At 29.2% G+C, this 22,931-nt stretch overlaps 5 protein-coding genes across 5 annotated transcripts; 2 read left to right on the top strand and 3 right to left on the bottom strand.

Moving 5' to 3' along the window:
• Nucleotides 1-5,612: 5,612 nt before the first annotated feature.
• On the top strand, nt 5,613-7,721 carry GO595_007830 (Sodium:sulfate symporter transmembrane region family protein; the record flags this gene model as incomplete). Its single annotated transcript, XM_067921337.1, has 1 exon — nt 5,613-7,721. One exon carries the CDS (start codon nt 5,613-5,615, stop codon nt 7,719-7,721), a length of 2,109 nt encoding a protein of 702 aa, XP_067772060.1.
• Nucleotides 7,722-8,507: 786 nt separating this feature from the next.
• On the bottom strand, nt 8,508-9,341 carry GO595_007829 (uncharacterized protein; the record flags this gene model as incomplete). Its single annotated transcript, XM_067921335.1, has 1 exon — nt 8,508-9,341. One exon carries the CDS (start codon nt 9,339-9,341, stop codon nt 8,508-8,510), a length of 834 nt encoding a protein of 277 aa, XP_067772059.1.
• Nucleotides 9,342-10,866: 1,525 nt separating this feature from the next.
• GO595_007828 (uncharacterized protein) lies at nt 10,867-11,697 on the bottom strand (the record flags this gene model as incomplete). Its single annotated transcript, XM_067921334.1, has 1 exon — nt 10,867-11,697. One exon carries the CDS (start codon nt 11,695-11,697, stop codon nt 10,867-10,869), a length of 831 nt encoding a protein of 276 aa, XP_067772058.1.
• A 2,082-nt stretch (nt 11,698-13,779) lies between these two features.
• Nucleotides 13,780-15,246, top strand: GO595_007827 (leucine-rich repeat protein; the record flags this gene model as incomplete). Its single annotated transcript, XM_067921333.1, has 1 exon — nt 13,780-15,246. The coding sequence occupies one exon, from the start codon at nt 13,780-13,782 to the stop codon at nt 15,244-15,246; it is 1,467 nt and encodes a 488-aa protein (XP_067772057.1).
• A 372-nt stretch (nt 15,247-15,618) lies between these two features.
• On the bottom strand, nt 15,619-20,016 carry GO595_007826 (SNF2 family N-terminal domain containing protein; the record flags this gene model as incomplete). Its single annotated transcript, XM_067921332.1, has 1 exon — nt 15,619-20,016. The coding sequence occupies one exon, from the start codon at nt 20,014-20,016 to the stop codon at nt 15,619-15,621; it is 4,398 nt and encodes a 1,465-aa protein (XP_067772056.1).
• Between the last annotated feature and the right edge of the window lie 2,915 nt (nt 20,017-22,931).

Genomic DNA, 22,931 nt, shown 5'->3' with positions numbered 1-22,931 from the left:
ATAGAAAATAATTTGTTTTGTTTTTTAAGTTTTCGTTTGTTATATTAAAAGAAAATATTTTTATCAAATTATGAAGTAAAATATAACAAAAAAGTGTTTTATCACAAAATTTCGGTTCTTTATGTCTAAAAGACTAAAGTGATATCACTCATTAAAATACAATAAAACATTTTGTGTATTATCTACTTATTGCCTTATATTTGGGTTGTTACATATATAAAGTCGAATATAATAAATATACGATTTTTTTTCTGTTGCGTGTGTGTTTTAAGGAAGTCAACTGATTTGCAAATCTAAGAGAATTTGTCACTTTTTTAATCAATTTTTGATATTTATTAAAATAATTTGGTATTTTAAAATAGTATTTGGAAATTATTTAAAATATTATGGTCAGCACTTTTTTGGGCATCTAATATAGAAATTGTTAAATTACTTCTTGAACAAAAAGGATTTGATATTAATGCCAAAGATATTTGTTTGTTTTATTTAAAATTTATTTTAATAATTTAATATTTCAAAAAAATATTTGGAAATTATTTAAATTATTTAGAACAGCACTTATGATTGCATCTAAAAATGGTCATACAGAAATTGTTAAATTACTTCTCGAACAAGAAGGAATTGATATTAGTGCTAAAAATATTTATTTGTTTTATTTAAAATTTATTTTAATAATTTAATATTCAAAAATAATATTTAAAAATTCTTTAAATTATTTTAAACAGCACTTATGATTGCATCCAATACCATTTTATATTAAATTTTCTATTTAACAATCGAAGCAAATTTGCTTAAAACATAAATGTTTTAATAAATATTTATGAAAATCTTCGTATTAATGACTTTTGTCAAATTTTTCTTTACTTCAAAAACTTTTTATATATTTGATATTTTTAAAAATCCTTCTGTAAAAAATTTTTTATTTCAAAGATTATGTAGATTCATTTGTATGAATTTAATAAATTTAATATTGTAAATTGATGTGTAAGTCATAAATTTTTAAAATAATGCAAAAAAATGACAATCTTTCACTTTTTCATAGATCATGCTTTGAAAATTAAATAAAGCTTACAATTATAATAATAAAAAATATCAAATCTCATTTTCCCTAATGACTAACATCATATTATCGATATGACATAGAATTCACTAAAGGTCAGGAACAAAATATTCTCGATTTTTTTATAAAAATGCTATACCTTCTTTTTCTTCTTAATACACCAATTCGATCTTCCTTTATCAAAATTAGACAAATTGATATTGTTGCTGTGATTTTTTTCATATGCTGAAATGAAAATATATTCTTAGGCCAGTTATATTTTAACAATAATTTCATAATTTCGAAAAAAATTCGAAATTTTGTATTAGAACTTGTGTCTTAACTAATATTTGCAAAGTTAGAAAAATTAAGTCTAAACCTACGTCATGTTATTACCCCCGTGTCAGCAGATTTATCACTTTTCCGGCAATTTTTGAAACTTCAACTTTAAGAATGAAAATTTCGTGATATCTGCAATTGTTATTAAGGTAATTCCTTATTTAATATAAATTTCATTGGTTGCATCATCGTTTAGAAACGAAATAAATCATTTTCCATTTTAAAAAAGTCACATGCAAAAACAAATGATTTGGGCTTAAGAGAAGCTAATGATTACTTACCGAGTGTAATCTCATTACGTCATTCTCAATATGAAGTAAACAAAATCCGAAAATAAATTTTCTTCGAACGAATTTTTATTAACAAACTCAAATCGTTAAACATTTTTGACTCATTTAAATAATTCATTCTGTATTTAATATATATATCAAAGTAAATCGTCGTCAATTTCATTTTGTTCACTCTCTAATTTCTCATTTGTACTCACAGCTTTTTTCCTTCTTACCAAAACAATTGTTACTGTGACCGCCACAGCAATTACCACTACAACAACAACGACAATCACCACAGGGATCACCCAATCGTTTGATTCGTCTTCCGCATTATCTAAATCAAACGAAGCAGTGAACATATTCGAATTCGAATAAGTGTTCGATTGCGAATATGTATTTGATTGTGAATAAGTATTTGATTGTGAATATGTGTTCGATTGCGTAAATGTATTCGTTTGCGTAAATGTTTGCGTTATAACTTGTTGGCATTCCCCTATAGTATCTTTGGAGACATTTAAGTTTCCAAATTTTATGCTTTTGTATGCAGTTGTTACCATAACAGAATCTGCAACGATTCCATTAAAAGAGTTTTCATATATTAATGGTTCAGTTTCTCCATAAAATGAAATGCATTTAAGTGACGAACATTTTCCGAATGCATTTATTCCAATTGTTTGTACACTTTTACCGATAATAATTGTTTCCAAATTATCACAACTTTGAAATGAATAATTTCCAATATTAATTGTTGTTGACGGAATTGTTATATTATTTAAGTTGGAACAATAAAAAAATGCACTTACGCCAATATCTATTAAATTTTCATTTAATTCAACAGACATTAAATTTTGACAGTAACTAAATGTTTCCTCTAAAATATAATTAATTTTATTTGGTAATTTAATTTTTGATATTTTCTCACAATTTTCAAATGCTGAATCACCAATATATATTATATTATCACTTAAATATACATCTAATAATTCTTCACATCTACGAAATGATGATGATCCAATATAAGTTAATTTATCTGTTAATGTTATATTTATGATCGAAGTACAACCATAAAATCCTTCGTTTTCTATAATGGAAATATTATCACTTAAAAATGATATTAACTTTGAACATCCATAAAATGCTCTATCTCCAATTAAATATACTGAATCAGAATTAGTTATATTAACCAATTTTTTACATGAATAAAATGCATATGAATAAATTATTGTAACATTTAATGTGAAATTAACTGTTTCGATTGAAGGGTGATAATAAAATGAATTATCACCAATAGCAATTACTGTAGAAGGAACATCAAAAGTTTTTTCTATTTTACCATATGGATATATACATAAAATTGTTAAATTTTTACTATAAACAATTCCATCATCATTATAATTAGAATAATATAAATTATCTTTTGATATATTAATAATATTTAAATTAGAACAATAATAAAACGCATTTGCATCAATCGATATTATTGTATCAGGTATCGAAACATTAGTTAAACTTCGGCAATTACCAAATGAATACATTGGAATTGTGTTTAAACCATTTCCGAAATCAATAATTTCCAATTTATTGCATGTATAAAATGAATTTTGTCCAATTGATTTAATTGCGTTTGGAAATGTTATACTTATAAATCCACATGAATGGAAGGCATATGTTCCGATAATTTCAAGACTGTTACCGAAATCAATTGATATCAAATTGGAACAAGATTGAAATGCATATTCGCAAATAGTTTTCATGGAATTCTTTAAAGTTATATTTATCAAATTATAACATTCCGAAAATGCATTTATTCCAATTGTTTGAAGATTTTCAGATAAATTAATTTCTTTTAATTGACACTTACTAAATGTATAATCTGAAGTACTAATAATAGTCGAAGGAAATTCATATGTTGTTAATGGATAATTTTTTGGATATATAATAATGGATGTGATATTCTTATTATATAAAATGCCATCATCATTTAAGTTGGAAAAATATTTATTCTCTTTGGAAACATTAATATATACTAATGGCGTAGATGAAAATGGATTCATACCAATGTTTTCAATGGATTCCTGTATCGTGAAATTTGTGATTTTTTCTAAATATGAAAATGAAAAATTCCCGATCGATTTCAAATTCGTTCCAAGGACAATGTGCTCAAGATTGGAGCAATACTGAAAACAATAATCGCCAATTATTAAAAGTGAATCGGGTAGTGTCAGATTTTGTAATGATTTACAAGAGCCAAATGCTTGTTCACCAATTGATTCAATTTTACTCCCAAAATGAATTTGTGTCAATGATGAACATTGATAAAATCCATTTTTTTCAATTCGAATGACTGATTCTGACAGAGTAAGATTCGTTGCGAGATCACATGATTCAAACGCTGATTCGTGTATTACCTCTATACCTTCGCTTATAGTAATTGTTAATAAGCCAGTAGAATAAAATGACTCTTCGCCAATATATGTAAGGGATTTTGGAAATATAATATTTTTCAACGCAGAACATAATGAAAATGCACTTTCGTTTATCGTTCTTACATTTTTCCCTAGTGAAACATTTTCTAATGAAAAACAGACATAGAATGATCTATTCCCAATTGAAATGATTGAATCACCGATTGTGGCGGAGATTATATCCCATGTGTAAAATGAATTCGAAGGAATTGAATCTATATCACCATTTATGATAACATGTTCTGCTGAAGAGCGGTATTCTTGTGAAAATTCATTTGAGTTTGTGATTGTAAGTGTTTTGGTTACATCGTCATATACTTGAAATGCTTGAATGCACAAAGTAATAAAAAAAAACATCGATGTTCCACTCATGAAGTCGAACTGAATAACCTCAAAATGTCATGATAATTGAACACAATTGGCAGTTTACAACTCCCATTTTTTAAGTACTTTATATTGACACAATTAATAATGAATTAAATTTTTACTCAAATTTGAGACGCGTAAAATGACAAAAAGTGAAGAACGATTAAATTTATATCAAAAAGTCGTGATGTAACGATTGATACTCTGAGTATAAACTATTGAAAATTGAATAAGAGGATTGCACATAAAATACACACCATCCTGGAATAAATTTTAAGGATTTCCCACCACTAAAATAAAACTCATTTTAATCAAAATTAAGGCGCTTAATTGAGCCCAATACCAAAAAATTGGGGTACGGATATCACGAAATTTGCGTAACGAGTTTAATATATATTATGAAAAGTATATACATTTACTCAACATTAAAATTTAGAAAGTCTACAACGATTAAAATTTTATAATGATGCAAAAGTTTGGTATTATAACGCATTTTTTATTTTTTTTAGGTGTTTCTTTGTGATAATGCGGTTTTTGAATTGACTTTTTGTGAGCAAATATTTGAAATCGAAAAATGAAAACATCCAAAAAATAGACGAATGAATTCACTCAAATATATGTGCATAGGGTTCCATCTATATGTTTATTAATATTTTCTAGTTATATGCAAATACCATTGTGGAATTTGTTGCTTTCACTTCTTTGTAAAAAACATCGATATTAGTACACATCAGAATAAAATGACTTTTTCAATATTTCGTTTTCAAAAATGCCAAAAAACCTCTTTACCAAGGTATTGCTTAAGCAAACGTTTATTTTTCGTGATAGATTTTCCTCATTCAATATTGTGAGCATATTAATCTGTTGCAATAGTCAAATTCAACTTTTTGAAGCAAATGACCAAAACCATCGTTTCATGGGCCGATAGTTGAACCGTTGTAAAATAGCTTTTAGAATGCATTTATTTTTCTCTTTATTTGATATATTAAGATTATTATTGAATGCTTAGATGAGAAATATCATATTGATTATAATCTGATGATATTTTATAATTAATAACTTCGTAATCCTGGAATTGACCCATTTTTGTATTGAATACGTTACTTCGACTCTTTTGAAGACCTCACTTCAATGAAATTTGGGAAACAGCTTCGTTTTGTTGCTGTTAAGCAATGGTATGACAGATACATTCCATATAAAGATTTAAAAAAGATGATTAAACAATTTATCTCCTTAATTGAAGAAACAACTGATATCTCACCTACCGATGTTGAAAATCTTAAAAATACATGCAATGAAAAGTTCATTTCAGCTCTTCGAGAAAGCATAAGCCAAATCGCTACATTTTATTCACAACAATATGAAGAAATTGAGAAATCTATTGATGAAATTCGTGCTGATTTAGATGATCAACTTGAAAGTGATGAAAGGTCAGAAGAAGCTGAAAAATCATTTCATAAGAGAATTTATGGTGAAATGCTTACAGTTTATGAATTACGTACTTTTTTAGAAGTCAACAAAACTGGTGGAGAAAAGATCGTGAAGAAGTTTGCACGGCTTTTAAGCCAACCAGAATTCCGAGAAGAATATTTATCCATTGAAAATGAAATATTTGGATCACTTTCTGATATTTCAATTTTAATTTCACAACTCGAAGATTTATTTGTCACAATGAAACGACGTGTATCTCCCAATACTGACCATTCTTCACGTTCTGATATTGTTGTACAACTTCATTCACAAGTTGAAAATGCTCTTCTTTGGAAACAATCCACAGTACTATCTAAATTTGAAGCCATGACGTTTCGTCATAATGAACTTTTATTAGCTCCCGCAAGTATCAAAGCGATTCCATTAGTTATTTCACTCGCGGTATTATTAGCCTTTCAATTTTTTCAATTCACTCTGAAATTTGAGATGTCTGCACAACGTTGTTTAGGGATTGTATTTTTTGCCGCAATATTATGGGCAACAGGTGCAGTTCCTTTATGGCTAACATCGTTAAGTATACCATTTTTAGGTGTAGTTTGTGGCGTTTTACCTGATTCTTGGGAAACTGTTGGGAAAGTAATTCATCAATCAACAATGTCATCCACTGTTTTTCTTACAATTGGTGGCTTCACTATAGCGGCAGGTTTACGTGAGACTGAATTAGATAAACGAATTGCGATGATTATCTTACAAAAAGCTTCATGTAACAAACGCTTATTTTTATTAGTTTTGATAATACTTAATGCCTTTATTGCTATGTGGATTTCGAACATTACAAGTACAATGATAGTTGTAGCCTTAGTTGTTCCAACACTTAAACAAATACCACGAAATTCTGAATATATCAAAGCGATGTTATTTGCAATTGCAGTTGGTGGAAACTTAGGAGGAATGATGACGCCATTATCATCACCACAAAACGCAGTTACAGTTGAAGCAGTAGCACAAGCAGCGACAGCAAATGACTTAGATGTTTCTGTTGACTTTGTTGAATTCTTTGCTACTGCATTACCATATGCAATTGTTTGTTGTCTCATTGCATGGGTAATGTTACAAATAAAATATAAAATGGATATTGATCAAGTTCCACCAGTACCAAATTCGAAGACAGAGTTTGGTTGGATGCAATGGTTTGTTGGCATTATATCATTAGGAACAATAGCTATATGGATATCATTACCATTTGGTGGTAACAAAGCATTTTCCGATTATGGTGTTGTTGGATTAATACCCGTTCTAATGTTTTATGGAATCGGAATATTAAATCCATCGAAAATCACTGAGTTACCATGGAACATCATATTTATGTTAATGGGAGGTAACGCATTATGTAAAATAGTTACAGATTCAGGGCTAATGGAAGTCGCGAAGAATTTACTCGAAAGTTTATTGGGAGGAACAAGTTTATGGGTGTCGATACTTATTGTGAACGCTTGCGTACTCGTGATAGATATATTATTAACACATACTGTGTCATCAATGATCACTTTGCCTTTGGTTTGTACTTTCGCTGCGAATTCAGGTCATTTGGCACTGTACGCAATGTGCGCATGTATGACAACTACAGCATCGCAGGTGCTGCCGGTGTCGTCTTTCCCAAACATTTGCACTGTTTCGTTGCAGGATGATACGGGTAAAAACTATTTGACATCAAAGGAAATGATAATTTGGGGAATAATTGTAACAATCGCATGTTTGATCGCGTGTGTGAGTGTGTACTATGGAATTGGACTCGCTTATGGAATGTAAATAAATAGAAAATTCCAATTAACTTATTATGTTTTGTAAATTTTATGCCTTTTATTTATATGTTTCTGGTGAATATAATTGTTCAATTATCAATGATAAGTTAAAGATAGATCATTAAGCTTTAATAGCTAATGACATCCAATCAAAACCAACAAAAAGTAGTGATGAATTTTCACTTACAAAGTTTGCAGAATGTCTCACATAAGTTACAGATCTCCAACTTCCATCATTTCATTGTTCACATGCATTTACTGGATCTTATTCAAAAGATATTGACAAAAAGTCAAATTTCCCGTTTTGAAGGTCAGCCAGTTATATACAAAAAACATTTTTGCAACTGCTCAAAAATTATAAGTGATATAACTATTTAAAGCCTTACCATAAAGCAGTTACAAAAAATTCAATACTTTTCCCTGTTGCCAAAAACATGTGCATCTGTGGGAAGAGAACTACCCAAGATAAAAAAATTCGTATATTTAGTTTATTTAATTCAAATCATATTAGAGGCTTTTAGGAAAAACTTTTTATTTTGGAAAAGGTAAGGAATTTTACCATCAATGTAAAATAATTTGAAAGAAAAATTCGATCACAAAAGTTATATTTTTATTATTTATTTTTTGCAATTATTTACCCTAAATCTTTGTGTATATTTCTCCTTTATCAAGAATGAGCTTTTTATAACATAAAATATTAAACACTCAAATTTTTATTATCAAACAATCATATCTAAAAAACGTATTAATAATTATTAGAATGAAGCAATTAATCGCCACTTTTGCATAAACATTAATTTGTTGCTTTACACAATTTTGGCATGAGAAAATCAGGGAAATAATAATGTACTGTTTCATCCTTAACTGCAAATATCCGTTTGGCTCTCTCTATGATTTTGTTGATTCCATCAGCGTGATGATGTAAGAAAACTATTTCATTTAAAGGCCCATGAAACTTTCCGCAATGGTTTAGATTTGCTGGATATTCTGTTTTTGGACATGGACTTAAGTCATGGAAATCATTTTTATCGATTCTTTCTAAGTCATCTTTAGTGAATGGATGACCCAAAAATTTAAATGACGTTGCATTTACGATTGTAATACCCAACTTAAATATGAATTCGTCATGACAAATGTCTTCTGCGCTTTTACATGTATGAATAACATGTTCATACATCGGAAGCATTAACTCTACTGCTCTTCGTGAGTAAAGATACCCAACGCCACCTTGAAGAAATCCTGGTGAATATGATTTCTTGATACAACAGCCAAGGATTACTGGTTGGTTAATTGGATCATATTTTGCTTCTAATGATTCATAGTATGCCTCTAAAAGATCTAAATTAACTGCATTATCATCAGTGCCGCGATGAAGCCATCGATAATTTGTCTCATGATAATAATAGGAAAGGCCAAAATACGTTTTCCGGAAAATGTCAATGCTCTTTGGTGAATATTCACCATATGTTTGGACATTGGCAACAACTTTTGAATAGAAGTCGGGGACTTTTAGGTTTAAAACATCTTCTTTGTTGACTTGCTCTGTCTTGTTGACGTTTTTCCATTCGAGATATATTGCTTTATATCCAGGCATTTGATTTAATTCATTAACAAAATAACGTGACATATTTACAGGCCTTATACTATTTGGCATTGTTATGATAAGAAATAGCATCTTTGATCCTTTGGTACTAAAGATTTTAATTCTAATTTTTTGAGATACATTATCGATTTTTTGAAATGCGACGAAAAATATAAGTGCAAAAGCAACTAATGGCACAAATTTAAAAATGCTGTATCCGTTTGTTTCATATGCTTCCATTTTTGCAGAGCCCAGAAATGGCTAAACGCTAATACGATCAAAATCAACTCAAACAATTGTGAAGTAAATATTATTGTTCTGGGTCATTGAAAATTGAATTGGTTGTGATCCATGGTTTGTGTGCAGTCAATTTCTTTCAATTATTTTTGTTTTCTGAAGAAATGACTTTTGGGAAAACAACTTTAGCTTCAAGACTAGAAAATAAAACCAGGAAAATGCTACTGATAGTATATAAAAATTTTATGAAATTTTCGAAAGAAACTGCTACTAATCACTGATGAAAAACAATACAAAAAATAATATCTATTCTCGTTTACGATTTTGTTATTACAAATTTAAAGCTGAAACGATAATCATACTTCGAAAGGAAATCAATGCATCAAAAAAAGAAGAAATCATTATGTAAAAATAAAAAAAGATTTTATAATTTTCAAGGAAACTTAGATGCATATAAATGTAAAAAATTCTCCAATCCTAATTAGCTTAGTTAAATTTGGATTTTTCTTTTTTTCTAATATATGCTTTTGAAAAATGTTAAGTAAGAATAATTTTTGTAAATTGGCAATTACATTAAATCATTTTGGTATTTTAATAATTTAAAGTTGTAATTTTTAATTCGTGGAAAGAACAAGATATAAGGTGTTTTGCTTGAAGGAGCTTCTAGGTAAAATAACGCCAATCAATTGAAAAATTTCTCAATTTTCTGAAAAACGGCAATGAAAAAGCCCGTAGAAAAACTTCAGAATTGAGCAAAAAGCAACCGATGCAGCCCAAGTGAAGAGAAAAACTGACGCTTTAAACAAAAAATTCAAATTTCTCTGGATATTTTCCATAAAATTCTAAATAAAATATGAAAATAAGAATACATTGGAAGTTAATTTAAAATATTATGTATCATAAAAATATATCAATTTATTTTAATTGTTATTCTATTTTTTAATATGGCTTGAACATTGTTCCATGTAAAGTTTTGTATCTTAAACAGTATTCTATGCATGATTATTATTTTGTATCAAGCATTTTTATTTTAAGAAATACTCCTCCTGTAATTCTTATTATTTTATTTCGAATTCGAAGAATATCTTGTAATTGGTTGTATAATTAAAATAAAGAAATTCAGTTTCAATATATGATAATGAGTTATTGGTATATAATTAAAATGATTTTAGTAAAATTATTTTATTTATTATGTTGTTGATAATGAAATTGTAAGAAAAAGATAAAACTGAATCATGTGGAAGTGATTGAAATTTTACACTATGTAAAGAAATTTCTTAAAACAAAAGCATTGATATTTATTGAAAGATATATGTTTTAATCATATAAGAAATCATTCTGAATCACTTTCCTTATTCTGTGTTCTAAACGAACTAACATCAAAGTCATTCGCAAGTGATCTCCTTGGAACTTTCTTTAGAATGGACTCATCAACTTCGCAATCGACATTAACTGATTTAACTTTTGAAAAAATCCGATCAATTGATTTTCTTCTCTGTGGACTTCTCTTGAAACCAGTTCTCTTTGTGTCCTTCATTTCAAGAGCAACCAATGATTTTGCTGTTGGATCTGTTTCGCCAATGTTTAAATCAAGCATTTGAACTTTAACATTGCTATTAGGATCATCATTTTCATCATCACTTTCAGAGTGGAAATTACGTATCTGTTTGATATCGTTATCAGCTAAAGATCTTCGAGGTATATTTGATAACTTGGATTTTTCAACATTATTGATATGAACATCATCAAATTTTTCAAAAATTTTATCAATCGATTTCCTTCTTTTGTTTCGCTTCTTGAACCCAATTTTATGTGTGTCTTGCATTTCAAGAGCTACTAAAGAATTTGTCATGGGATTTTGTTCTCCTATTTTTAAATCTAACATTTTTACAGATTTGCTATCTTTTTCTTCTTCTTCATCGCTTTCATTACCATTTCTAAATGATGTAAGATCAAGATCATTTGCAAGAGATCTACGAGGTAGACCACGTAATATACTTCTATCAACTTCTGAAACATCACATTTGTCAATTTTACTAAAAATTTTATCTATTGATTTACGCTTTTGGTTTCTTCTACGGAAACCAATCTTTTGAGTATCTTGCATTTCCATTGATACAAGTGAATTTGTTGTTGGGTCCTTTTCTCCTATATTTAAAGACATTACTCGAACGGGGCTTTTTTCATTTACTTTAGGAATATTTTTATCTTTAGGGCTTTCCATTTGTAAAAATGTTAAACGTAAAATGATCTGTTTTTGGGATACCCTAATTTTATTTTGAGCTACTGTAAAATTAACGTTTCTCATGCAAAATGACACTTTTTGCCGCACTCAATAATCGTTCTTAAGATGTTCCCAATTATCTTCCTTATTTTTTTATTAAAAAAAGAGTATGCTGTTGAGTACTTTGTTACAGAAGATGGCCTCTTTGAATATTGTTATCATGATTCTCCAGATTATGTTAATCTCACCAAAATTCGTAAAGATTCAGAAGATTTAACACTTCCATCAACAATTCAACACTCAAACAAAGAATACCCTGTTACCTATCTAGTTCTTCATGGAAGTCATTCTGGAACATTAAATGGTTCTCTTACTATTCCAGACACTGTAACTTATATTGGTGATGAATATTTTATGTTTCAAGAAATCAGCTCTATTGAATTCGGCAGCAGTGTAAAGTCAATTGGGATTTCTTGTTTTTCATCATGTAAAAAACTTACAGATGTTGTCTTTCCTTCTTCATTAGAAACGATCGGCGACTATTGCTTTCTTTCATCAGGCGTTACTTCTGTATCATTTCCTTATGATTCGGAGCTAAAAATAATCGGATCAACAGCATTTAAGTTTCTACAAATTACAGAAATTTCGTTTCCTTCTTCATTAATAGAAATTGGTGATCATTGTTTTTCTAATACCGCCCTCACTTTCATTGATTTTGGATATGATTCGAAACTTAAAACCATTCAACAATATGCATTTGAGAGCACACAACTTTCAGGTCAAATAGAATTTCCTGAATCGCTTGAAGTAATTGGCGCAAGTGCTTTTCAAAATACCAAAATAACTTCAATCGATTTCCATGATTTATCAAATTTAACAACAATTGAAAGCGATGCATTTCTTGGAACAAGTTTACGTGGCGAAATTTATTTCCCTCCTAAAATCTCTTTGATAGGCAATAATTGTTTCCAAGGAACAAAAATTACAGCGATTTATTTTCAATCGACGTTATTATATGAAGAAACAAATCAACTTTCTATAGGCGAATATGCATTTGAAGGAACTTCTTTAAAGAACGAAATTAATTTCCCAAATAATTTAACTTATATTGGCCAATATTGTTTTGCAAATACAAACATCACTAATATTGAATTTTATTTAGATTCTTCAGTAACACTTTGTACAAAATGTTTTTATCAATGTAAAAACCTTATAATGAATTTCGATAAAATAAATGCGCGAGTAATACAAAGTGAAGCATTTTCTGGTTGTTCAAGTTTGAAAAGTATTGTTATATATGAGAATGAAGAAATTGAATTTCATTCATTTTATCAATGTTCATCATTAGAAGAAATTACAATTTATCAAAATGAAAATGGTAATGTTAAAACAGAAGCAATTTCTAATTGTAATGCTCTTGAAGTATTAATAATTAAAACGCCAAAAATAGAAAACAATTTTATATATAATTGTAATAATTTAACAACATTTGATTTTTATGGAATTAATAAAGAAATTTATATATCATTACGAAATTTACCACAACTTGTAGAAGTTATTTTTAATGATGGAATTTATACATTTGAAGATTCATTTGTAGATTTTAATTCATTAAAAATTGTCAATTTCTATAATTCAAATATCACTTTTAAAGGATATTCATTTAATAATTGTCCATCACTTAATTCTATAACAAATGATAAAAATTCGTATATCATTAATATTCAATCATATGCATTTTATAAATGTCCTTTATTAGAGTTTGAATGCACGAATGTTTTATCAATGGAATCACATTCATTTTTAGAATCATGTGATCAAAGTTTTACATTTACGTCACCAATTATACCTTCATATTCTATTAAAGGATCAACATCATTAAAATATATTCGAATTAGTTCAACTGTAACAAAAATCAGTTCTCATTTTATTGAAAAATGTCCTGAATTTAATTCATTAGAATTTCTTGATCCAGAATTAAAAGGAAATAAATTAATTATCGAAGATGAAGCATTTTGGAAGATGGATACATTTGAAATAACATCGCGATTACCAGAACGACTTATAACCATTGGAAATGAATCATTTTCAGGTTGTAGTAAAATGACAGGTTCATTATTTATGCCATCAGAACTTATATCAATTGGCTCTAATGCATTTGCAGGTTGTACTGGGCTAAATGGGATTTTAGATTTTTCGAATAGTAATAAGTTAGAAATTATTTCATCATATGCATTTTTAGGATGTACATCATTATGTGGTACATTATCATTACCTGATTCACTTAAAGAAATTGGCGCATATGCATTTACGAAATGTGATTTTGCAGGTCCATTAATTATACCAGATAATGTTATTATTATTAATCAATATGCATTTGCATTATGTTCATCATTTACAGGCTCATTAATTATCGGTAGTAATGTTGAATATATTGGCGCTTATGCGTTTTCTGAATGTAATGGATTTAATGGACAACTTGAAATCACCACAAAAGTCCTTAAAGAAATAGGAAATAATGCATTCTTTAGTTGTACTTCATTAAAAGGTACATTAAACTTACCAAACACATTAGTTTCCATTGGGAATTTTGCATTTTTCGAATGTAAAGGCTTGGAAAATAAATTAGTGTTACCACAATCATTAGTATATATTGGTAATTCAGCATTTGCTTATTGCACAGGTTTTACGCAAGTTTTAGAATTCCCTAAAAACATTTCATATATTGGAAGAAATGCATTTTTACAATGTAAAGGATTTACTAAAATATATTTCGATAAAACATCTGCTAAAAGTGAAACTATAACAATTGGTGATAAAGCATTCGGTAACTTAAAAATAAAATGTTTATCAAATGTTCCACCAACTTGTAAAGGGAATACAACTGATGATAATCGATGTTATGATTCGACTGGTTTTGGTTTCGTTCAAGAAAGTAGTTCAATTCTTGCCGAAAGTTGTGAACTATCGACAGCAGTCGAAATGATTATTACACTTGCAACTGCTATAGCTGGTTCAGGTGTTTTAGGTATTGTCGGATCATTTGTTAAGGAATGGTTCGATAACATTTATAGCGTTGCAAAACGTATTACTGCGATATTCGAAACTGTTATTCAAGAATCTATTGAAGTATTTAAGAAGAATAAAGACGCAAATGAAACCATCGAAATTACAATCACTGAAATTAAAAATTATCTTTCGGCGGAAACGGAAAACCCGCAATTTAACTTGAGCTGCGCAAAACTTAAAGGTTTACTCGAGGCGGCATTTGTTAAGGAATGGCCTTCTGTGCCTTATAACATTAAAACAAATGTAATAAATAATAGTTTTAATGATATTGACTTCGACGCACTCATGTTAAGACATAAGAGAGAAAGAAAAGAGAAAAGATGCGCGTGCTTGAAAAGATTATTTTCGAGAAAAAGAAAAGATGATATGATGCTGTCAAGCGAAAGTGGTGCCAGCGAAATGAACTTGCCGCTCATTTGAATGGCGATTGTTTGCATGCTTTATATAAACACATCTTAACAAACATTATGCATTAATTCTTGAAAATAATTAAAAGATTAAATGATGTTTCGTAAATATTGCAATAAAAATCCAATGAAATTAAATCCTGCATATATTTAGATGAGAGTATAATTTTCTTTATTTTAATTAATGCAGTTTAAAAATATCTTCAAACATTAACAAAAGACGATGATTTTTTTCTGTGGAATAACAGTTTCCTGATTTTTGAATTTATCTATCGGTTGTCCCAATTTACCTTTCTAAAATATCATATTAAATAAAATAAAATAAAAGTTTTGAATTATTTATTTTACAAATTTATATATATTTGATTCATAATAAAATATATGATTAATCATCTTCGCAATTTGCCTTCATATATCTAAATATTTCCACAACCTTTGGATTAGAGAAACCATACATTGAAGGCCCTGACACTGTTGTATGCTTTCTTTTTGGAAGTCCCAATTTACCTCTTACTGCTTGAACTTCTTGAATTAATTGTTCCCATACGCCCGATGATGTAAAGCTCACAAATTCCACTTTCGGTTCTGACAGGTGTTTGACGATAAAGGTAAATTTACCCTTATCGTTAATGGCTGTTGATGCTTCATACCAAGACTTCTCAGAAGGATCTTTAATGGAAAAGTATAATCTTCTACAAATATAACCAACAGGATATTGAGAAGATTTAGATATGAAAGTACCAAAGTCTTGGATATAAAAACTATTACCGAAATATAATGGTGTAGCAGGTAATTCAGAGATTTCAATCTCACCTTGACTTTGACTTGAATCATTATCTAGCATGAACTTAAGTTGCTTATGTAATTTAGTTTGAACAAATTGCATCAACATTAATGCCCTTGATATCCTAGCTTTTTCATTATAAATAAACATAAAGTCACCAGGGTTCTTGGGCTTTTGTGAATGGAGTCTTTCATTTTCTGCTTCAACTGCTTTTTGGAAATCATCAATTAAATTTTCTGGAATACGTTGTCTAAATGGTCGATCAGGATCAAATAACCAAACAGATGTTAACAGGATCCCATAATCATTAATAGCTACAAGTAATGCAGCGTCATAATTTGGTCCCCACCACTTAGGTCCTATATCCCAAACTCGAATACTTTTCAGTATTTCAACTTCGTCTGGTGTTGTGTGGTTAACGAAAAATCGGATTCGTTCTAAATCACTATTGTTTCTTCTAAATCTTGATATCCAAACTTTGTTACCATAAGAGCCTAAGCGATCAACCACTGAATCTTCTTCTTTTTGTGATAAAGTTTTCTTATAAAATGAATATAATAATTCACAATTATCTTTAAATGTATTATATTCTATACAAGTCAAACCAGAAAGTTCTTGAATCTTTTGGAAATCAGTTTCTTCTTCTTCTGGATTTTCTTCTTGTTCTTGTTCATCATTATTAGGTTGTTGATTTTCAATAATAGGTTTCTGTTGTTCAACATTTTCTCCATCAGTTTGACCATTATTTTCATCACCTTGATCAACATCTTCAACTATTTTAAATTGTTGTTCTATAAAAAGACTTGGTCTTTTACATATTTTAGGATACCCCAAATACGTTAATGTATTAAAAAGTGACATAAATTCATCGTTTGTCATTGTCATTCTATTAAACAAATTTAAATGTTTTTCTTTCCATTCTTTCGGTCTCATGAAAGTTGTTGGTAATGTTTTTGTATCGAAATCCAACAATTCATTTTGAAAAGATTCCACTAAAGAATATGCAATTTTCGCCACAGCTTTATCCGAAAGATTTCTAGGCATTCTATCAAGTTCAATATTTTGTAAAACTTTTGAAATTTTTCCAATTCCATTTAAGTTAATACCATATAAAATTGCATAATCGATCATAGGATCCAAAGAAGTCCCCATTGGCCAACCATATAAATCATTTTGTATATAACCTAAAACAGGTTTTAAGTTATAAAAGAATATAATTCGATTAATTAAAGTATCACATTTTTCATTAAATTCACTCATTGGTGAAGACAACTTCTTTTCAGCGTTTTCTATTTCTTCACTTGTAAAATCTAATGAATCGACATTTAATATTTTTAATATTAATGCCTCTTGTTCAGGAGTTAAATTTTCTTTTTGTACTATCTTTAAAATGAACATTTTCTCAAAGTTATTACCACTATATCCATGATGCATTAACTTTAGATATATAGCTCGTGGAGTTGGTTGATTATATGTACTAATTTTCCTTTTATGTTTCTTTTCGATAATTTCATCATCAGAATAATCTGAGAATTTCATTTTTTGTTGTTTACATCTTCTTTCAGGTAATAATTCTTCTGAAGAAAAACGTAATTGTGGTAAAGCTTTTGACCAAAAATCTTTTGCGTTTAAATCTAATTCATCATTTTCAGCATTAAAAGTTGCCTTATTAAATATCGAATCACCAGTAATCTCATTATGTATCAAAGATTTTGATCTTCTTTCTAATATTTGATCGATATCTTCTGAACAAAAGTTATCTATTTCTGTTTCATCTTCATTAGCTAAATCATATACACCTCTTCGAAGTAATTTCTCAACTTCTTGCGCAGCTAAAGGCTTTTGACTTGAACTAATATCTCCTCCATCAAGTAATGCATGATCTAAACCTAATTTCTTTGACGCCCTATCTAACATTTCTAATTCATATGTACCTCTAGTAACTAAACGATAAACTTTAACTTTTGATTTTTGACCAATTCGATGACATCTTGATTCAGCTTGTAAATCATTTTGAGGGTTCCAATCACTATCATAAATGATTACAGTATCAGCAGCAGTTAAATTAATACCCATACCACCTGCTTTGGTACATAACAAAAAGATAAATGCATCTGGATCATTAGCAAATCGATCTATTGCTAATTGTCGTTCATTCTCTGGTACTGATCCATCAATTCTTTCATGTTTATAACCAATTAAATCAAGATAATCTTCTAATATATCTAATACTTTTACCATTTGTGAAAATATTAATACTTTATGATTACCTTCTCTTAACTTTGGTAATAATTTATGTATTAATATTAATTTACCACTTGAATCAACTATAGAATGTAATAGAACTTCATAATCATTAATCGGTTTGTTCATCTTTTTGGCTGTTTCTTCTTCAATATGTTCTTCCGCTCCTTTTAATAAAAATGGATGATTACATACTTTCCTTAATTGCATCATTAAGTTTAATAATGATGGTAATGCACCACCTGTAATTTGTTGTAATAATGTTGATGCATTTTCATGTAAAAATGCTCGATAATAAGTCTTTTGTGTTCGTGTTAATTCGACTTCAATTATAGTTTCTTCTTTAGCTGCAATAGTTTTATCGACATCTGATTTCTTTCTTCGTAATAAAAACTTTTTGATTAAATCTTGTAATTGATGTAACTTTTCATTATCCATTTTCCCAAACTTCTCTAAAAACATTGGTAAGTTATTAAAGATATTCGGATGTAAAAAATGTAATAATGACCATAACTCTTCGACATTATTTTGTATAGGTGTACCTGTTAATAATGTACAATGTTCAAATTTGATCTGTTCTAACATTCGATAACATTTCCCATTATGATTCTTTAATCGATGTCCTTCATCTAAGACTAAATATCTCCATTCAATACAATTAAAGACTTCATAATCACTCATTAATGTTTCATAATTCGTTATTAATACATCAAATCTAACTCGCGTTGGATCAACATTTCCATTGGCATCATAAACATTAATCTCATATCGTTTGATGATTTCTTTGGAAGTTGGTGACCCATGAAATATAACACAATTAAGTGTAGACCAGGACTCAAATTCTTTCTTCCAATGTGGTAAAGTGGATAATGGAGCAATAACTAAAAAGGGACCGTTAATTCCGTGGTTACGTGAAATGTCAGTTAAAGCCGATACAACTTGGACGGTTTTCCCTAATCCCATTTCATCGGCGAGGATGGAGTTACATGAATTATACCAACAATATCGTAGCCAGTTAAACCCATTGACTTGATAATCTCGTAATGTGTTTCCGTTCTTATCAGAAATTGTACTTTCGATTGGAACAAAACTTTGGGGATTAACATGTCGTGGATTAGAACCAATTTTGGTCGGGTTGAAATGTTGTTGGCGCTGATGAAAGGAATCAATAGCTGACTTATCTGGAATGTCACTTTCAAGTTCCCAAGTGCATTGATCATATGGCATAGTGTTCCATTTGGTAAGGTATCGGTCCTCGGATTGTTCAATGATGCGATCAACTTGAAACCAATTGGCATTTATTTCATCATTAAATGTGACGAGTGAGGGAATGGAAAGCGAGTTATTAAGAGTGCCGTTGTTGGATTTTTTGAGAAATTTCTTGAGAGAGGCTTCACCGTTCTCCAAGTTGACTAATTCACTTCGTGGTACCCATGAACAATGAATGTAACTTTTCCCAAGCCACTTAACATAATATTGAGGATCATCTGACTCAGATGTTTCTTCTTTGACACCAATAACCTTTTCAACATAAAAATGATTTTCAAAATCCATCAATGCTTGTTTTTCAAACATAAATAACTTTTGGCTTGCGCTTTCCTTTTGATTGCCCTCATTTGAACCTGTTGAATCTTCTCTTTCGCTCGAATCAGTTGTATCATCAAAAGAGTAATCAAAAATTTCATCATCAGAGGAATTAAATCTGTGTTTTCCCCGACTCTTCCTAGGGATATGAGTTGGAATATTTGCTGACATTTATTTTTTCCTTTTGAGACAGCCAGCCCTGTTCCCGTAGAAACCGCCTTTTTAAGAGGAAAATGATCACATTTATTTTTCCGTTATCAATTTCCAAAAAATCAGCCTCAATGAAAATTAAAAAATACATTTTCACACAAATTCATTGATGTTTAGAAGGTAATGTTTTGATTCAAAAGTTTTTTGTTTAATAAATAAAAAATTCTTAAAAATAACTTATGCCTCTAAAAATAAAGATGAAAAATGTATTGGGTAACAATTTTTTCGAACGTCTTTGAGCAAGTACGTGATAAAATGGGTTAACCGCCATGAACTTTTTAACTGAGCCTTGACACAACAAGACATATTTTCTTCATAAAATAAAGCTATATGTTATTTGGGTACCTTATCCATCTTTTGGATGCATAGAACGTGGATTTAGTTTGCTCAGATCAATTCTTGAAAAGAAATACGTATGGCAACTTGCTCAGAAAATGCAAAAAAGTATAATGGAATAAAAAATCATTTTGTTGACAAATATTAAAAAATACTTATATGATTGATTATTTTGAGTCAAAAAATAAAACAGGAAATTGTGATATGAAAAAGCAGGTACCTGCTGCAATAAACCGATACGATAAGGCACTTTCAAAAGTGAGCCCTAAGATCAGGTAGCCCTATTTTCTACGGTTTCAAAATACCTTTAAATATTGTTGTATATATAACAATGAAATGCCTCGAAAAATCTTAAGAATTCCAAGTTTGCGCAATTTGAATAGCCATTCAATTTTCAATGGAAAATGGTGACGTTTTGATCCCTTTCTTTTTTGAATGAAAAAAATATTTTAGGTTTTGAGAATTTTTTTGTCATTTTGCTCCGATTAGAATTAAATAAAGTTCAATGTCAAAATTTTATTGACAAATTGACAATCTTGTAGTCAATTTGCCAGAAGAATTTTGAATTTCACATTCATTTATTGAAGTTCCGAGCGGAACCCGTGGGTGACTGCAGCACCGTGAGCATCTTCAATAAATGAATAAAAAAGATGATCAAGAAGAAGAAGAAAAAGGAAGAAGACGAAGAAGCAAAAGAAGAAGGAAAAGTCGAAAGATGAAGAAAAAGAAAGAAGAAAACAAGAAGGAAAAGATGGGAAAGACAGAAGAAGAAGGAAAAGAGAGAAGAAAACAAGAAGGGAAGACGGGAAAGACGGAAGAAGAAAATAGGAAAACCAGAAGGAAAAGAGGGAAAAGACGGTAAAAGAAAAGGAAAAGCGGGAAGATGAAGAAAAAAGAAGAAAACAAGAAGGGAAAGGTGGAAGAAGAAGAAAACGAAGGAAAAGAGAGAAGAAAAAAAGAAGGGAAAGATGGAAGAAGAAGAAAAAGAAGGAAAAGAGAGAAGAAAAAAGAAGGAAAAGAGAGAAGAAAAAAAGAAGGGAAAGATGGAAGAAGAAGAAAACGAAGGAAAAGAGAGAAGAAAAAAGGAAGAAGAAAAAGCGAGAAGAAAAAGCAAGGAAAATAAGGGAAAGATGGCAGAAGAAAAAGAAAAACATGAAGATGAAGAAAAAAAAGAAGAAAACAAGAAGGAAAAGATGGGAAAGATAGAAGAAAAAGAAAAACAAAAGAAAAGAAGAAAACAAGAAGGAAAAGAAGGAAGAAGAAAGAAGAAGAAGGAAACAATAAGGAAAAGATGGGAAAGATGGGAAAGAGAGAAGAAAAAAAATGAGAAAACAAGAACAAAAAGACGGAAGAAGAAAAAGAAAACAAGAAGGAAAAGATGGAAGAAGAAAGAAGAAGAAAGAAGAAGAAAACAATAAGGAAAAGATGGCAAAGAGAGAAGAAGGAAAAGAAAGAAGGAAACAAGAAGGACAAGATGGAAAAATAAAGAAGGAAACAAAAAGGAAAAGACAGAAAAAGATGGGAAAGAAAGAAGAAGAAGAAAAATGAATCAATAAAAGCCAAAAAATGAATTTCTTTTTTCAATAAACAAATTCAGGAAAATTTTATGCGTAATTTGAATAATAAATATTAAATTTATTTAATTTCATATTTTCGTATTTTTGATTCAAATATAAATTTAAATTTGTGATATTAGAAAAAGTTTACTTGGAAATTATGTTTCTGACCGAAGAACAAATTCGAATAATATGCAAAAAAAAGCAGGAAGATTCGAAAGCCATTTGGGAAACAATAAAAAATCGGCTAGAATGGCATTCACCAGTATTTAAGCATTTTGAAATTAAAGATATAAAGAATGCCTATCTATATGCTACCGCAAAACTGGTCCAAGAGCCGATTGATTTCTGGATACAAAATGAAGACATACATAATATAAATATGAATTGTTATTATTATCGCCATAAAGGACCAGGACAATCAATTAAATATGGCAAATGGACACCAGAAGAAGAAAAATTATTTATAAAATTAATTAACAAAGCTATTGGGGATAAAAGTTTGAGTGATGATGGATCATGGGGCATATTTTTTATTCGAGTTCCATACAGAGTTGGTTATCAATGTTATAACAAATACAATGTATTCTCTTTAGAAAGAATTTAGTACCAAAATTGTCAGAAAGAACAGATATAATGGTGTCGCATGAATTCAGGCGTGCCTTTTTAAAAGCACCAAGAAGAAGTAATCTCAAAAAAAATACAAAAAAAAAAATCGAAAATGGTGAGGGTATTTCAATTAGATAATGTCAAAAAATTCTACACGATTGCTATTATGATCCACATGTAATGACAAAAAGGGCTGCTGAACTTATAGCTATAAGAGATGGAATTCAAATGTATAACAATGATGGACATAAAACCAATGAATTTTTGGATTTATATAATTATACTTTTGATCTCGCTAATAATGAGCCACAACTCTTATCGGAAGAGGTAGATATGCCAAATTTTATTGCATCAAGGCACTTTGTAGAAGAATTT

This window comes from Histomonas meleagridis (genome assembly GCF_020186115.1).
Source record: "Histomonas meleagridis strain 2922-C6/04-10x chromosome Unknown contig_59, whole genome shotgun sequence".
NCBI classification, from domain to species: Eukaryota; Parabasalia; order Tritrichomonadida; family Dientamoebidae; genus Histomonas; species Histomonas meleagridis.
Note: the sequence above shows the minus strand (reverse complement) of the source record. Positions and strands in the feature narration are given on the sequence as shown.